This window comes from Myotis brandtii, unplaced genomic scaffold (genome assembly GCF_000412655.1).
Source record: "Myotis brandtii unplaced genomic scaffold, ASM41265v1 scaffold728, whole genome shotgun sequence".
NCBI classification, from domain to species: domain Eukaryota; kingdom Metazoa; phylum Chordata; class Mammalia; order Chiroptera; family Vespertilionidae; genus Myotis; species Myotis brandtii.
In genome coordinates, this window is record NW_005370875.1 from 71,923 (window position 1) to 74,676 (window position 2,754).

General features: G+C 47.3%; 1 protein-coding gene across 1 annotated transcript in view; it reads left to right on the plus strand.

Moving 5' to 3' along the window:
- Window positions 1-608: 608 nt before the first annotated feature.
- ARRB2 (arrestin, beta 2) overlaps window positions 609-2,754 on the plus strand; it is a 10,417-nt gene continuing 8,271 nt past the window's right edge. The window contains exon 1 of the mRNA XM_005882584.1: window positions 609-635. Coding sequence (XP_005882646.1) covers window positions 609-635 — 27 coding nt within the window. The remainder of the gene's footprint in view (window positions 636-2,754) is intronic.

A 2,754-nucleotide genomic window follows, 5' to 3' on the forward strand; every position in this document is an offset into this window, starting at 1 on the left:
CGTCTGGTCTAAGTAGCATATTATGCTTTTACTGGTATTATTTTAGATTATCTTTGTGCACAAACTAGTTCCATTGTTCTTTTGATGTGCATTGAATTTATAGACAATTTTCAGAGAAATTAAATTTTTAAAGGATTTTTTAAGTATTTATTGATTTGAGAGAAACATCAATGTGGGTAACATCAACTGGATGCCTTGACCAGGGATGAAACCTGCAACCCAGGCATGTGCCTTGACTGGGAACCAAACCAGCTTTTAGTTTATGCAACAACATTCCAACCAATTGAGCCATACCAGCCAGGGCAAGAAATGACATCTTTATAGTAATGGTTTTTCTCACCTAGAATAGGGCATATCTCTTCCATTCTTCCTGGCCTTTATTATCTTTCTAAAGTTGTCTTTCTATTAGTATCTTTTAATACAATAGTTTTCATTCCATGCAGACCACTTACCTTTCAGTTCCAAAACCACTTTAGATATGTAGCAATAAAGATCTCATTACCTTCTGGTCATGACCCTTTGACAAAAGTGATTGATAAGTCTACAAGAAATGTTTAAATATTGAAATAGGTGAACAGTGAACGTAGAAGTTGGTGATAGAACTGAAGATGGGGAAGTGGCAGCTGGTGGGCAAGGCCTGTGTCTAAACCTTAAAGATGATCTCATGCCCTGACTGGTTTGGCTCAGTGGGTAGAGCATCAGCCTGCGGACTGAAGGGTCCCAGGTTCGATTCCGGTCAAGGGCATGTACCTTGGTTATGGGCATATCCCCGGTAGGGAGTGTTCAGGAGGCAGCTGATCAATGTTTCTCTCTCATTGATGTTTCTAACTCTCTTTCCCTCTCCCTTCCTCTCTGTAAAAAAATCAAAATACATTAAAAAAAAAAAAAGATTATCTCAGACCATGCCAAGTGGCTCAGTGATTGAGCATCGACCTGTGAACCAGGAGGTCACAGTTTAATTCCTGGTCAGGGTACGTGCCTAGATTGGTGGGGACTCGCCCAGTAGGAGGCATGCAGGAGGCAGCTGATCTATGATTCTCTCTCATCATTGATGTGTCTATCTCTCTCTCCCTCTCTCCTCCTCTAAAATAAATAAAAATATATTTAAAACAAAACAAAAGAAGATGATCTCAGAAACAGTCTTGTGTGTGTTACTTTTTGTTGCATACTAAAGTGGAGGGGGGAGTGTGAAGTTGGTTCATTTGGAGAAGATAGCGAGAGTATGAAAAAGGAGATGGAAGAAGAAATACTGTAGCTCCTTAAATCCAGAATGTCAGTCATCCATCCTCCTCCCAAAATCCAGTCAATTTTGCCCTAGAAATAACTCTTCAGCCTGGCCTCTCTTCTTCCCTCCACTCTGTGGTTCATCATCTCCCGTCGATTAGCTTTAGGCTACAACAGCCTTGCTACACTCCCTGTACCCTCCACATTGCCCAGAATTATCTTCCTAAAAGAGAAATGTCATCATGCCACTCCTTTGCTTTAAGGAACACTACTGGATCCATGTGTCCTCCTCCAGAGAAGCGCCTCAGTCTCATTCCTTTTTTTTTTTTAAATATGTTTTATTGATTTTTTACAGGGAGGAAGGGAGAGGGACAGAGAGTCAGAAACACCGATGAGAGAGAAACATCGATCAGCTGCCTCCTGCACACCCCCCACCGGGGATGTGCCCGCAACCAAGGCACATGCCCTTGACCGGAATCGAACCCCGGACCCTTCAGTCCGCAGGCCGACGCTCCATCCACTGAGCCAAACCGGTTTGGCTCATTCCTTTTTACCTGTTATACAAAACCCTTCACACTGTTCCAGTCTTCCTTCTCAGCCTTCTCTCTCCTGCTGTCTTACCCCCACAATCACTTCAGAACAGGCTGTGCCTTGCCTTTCTCTGCATTTGGAACGCCCTTTCTCAGCTTCTGCCCACCATTCATACAGATTGTCCTCAAATGTCCCCTCCTCTGGACAGCCTGCACTCCTCCACCCCCACCTCAGCAAAACCCTAATAGTAGCTGCTTTGTCTTCTGAGTCATAACTCTATTATAGCGTTCCTGGGATCATACTTATTTATGTGTTTCCTCAAGTATACTAGGAAGGCAGGAGTCCTGTTCATTCATGTCTGTGTCCCCATCGCCCTAGCATAGTGACTGGAACAAAATAGGCACGGGTAGATGGAAGAATGTTAGAATGTTAGCTGCCATGAGTGGATGGAGGAGATGAGTAGTCCGAGAAAGTAGGCAAAGTAATCCTGCAAAGATTAAAGACAGACACCAGGGGGAGCTGACACACCACAATAAAGAAGTGGGAGGGCTGCCCAAGAAAGCTGCCAGCACTGGAGTAAGCGGTGCGCACCGAAAGCACGCATCCCCCAGCTGGAACCGCTCGGCCACGTGTGCATCCCCTCGCCCTCCGCCCAGACCACGCTTGAGCTCATTCTACAGCCCCCACCGCCTCCACCACCCCACCAACCCCGTGTTCTCCACCGCCACTGAGAAAGCAAACAAAGGGGAGGAGACTCCTGCAGGCTGGATGCCGGGAGCCAATCAGAGGGCTCTATTCTCCCGGAAGGCGGGCGCCTCCGTTTAAGGGAGCCCAATCAGTTCCTCGGGGAGGGTAAGGATGGGGGAGAATGGGCGGGAAGAGCAGGGAGTTGGGAGGGACCCCCCGAGAGGGATGGGACCGGCGGGCGGGGCGGAGCCAATCACTGTGAGTGTCTGAGAGGAGAGGGCGGGCTGCGTGGCAGCGCGCGCGATCCGGGCT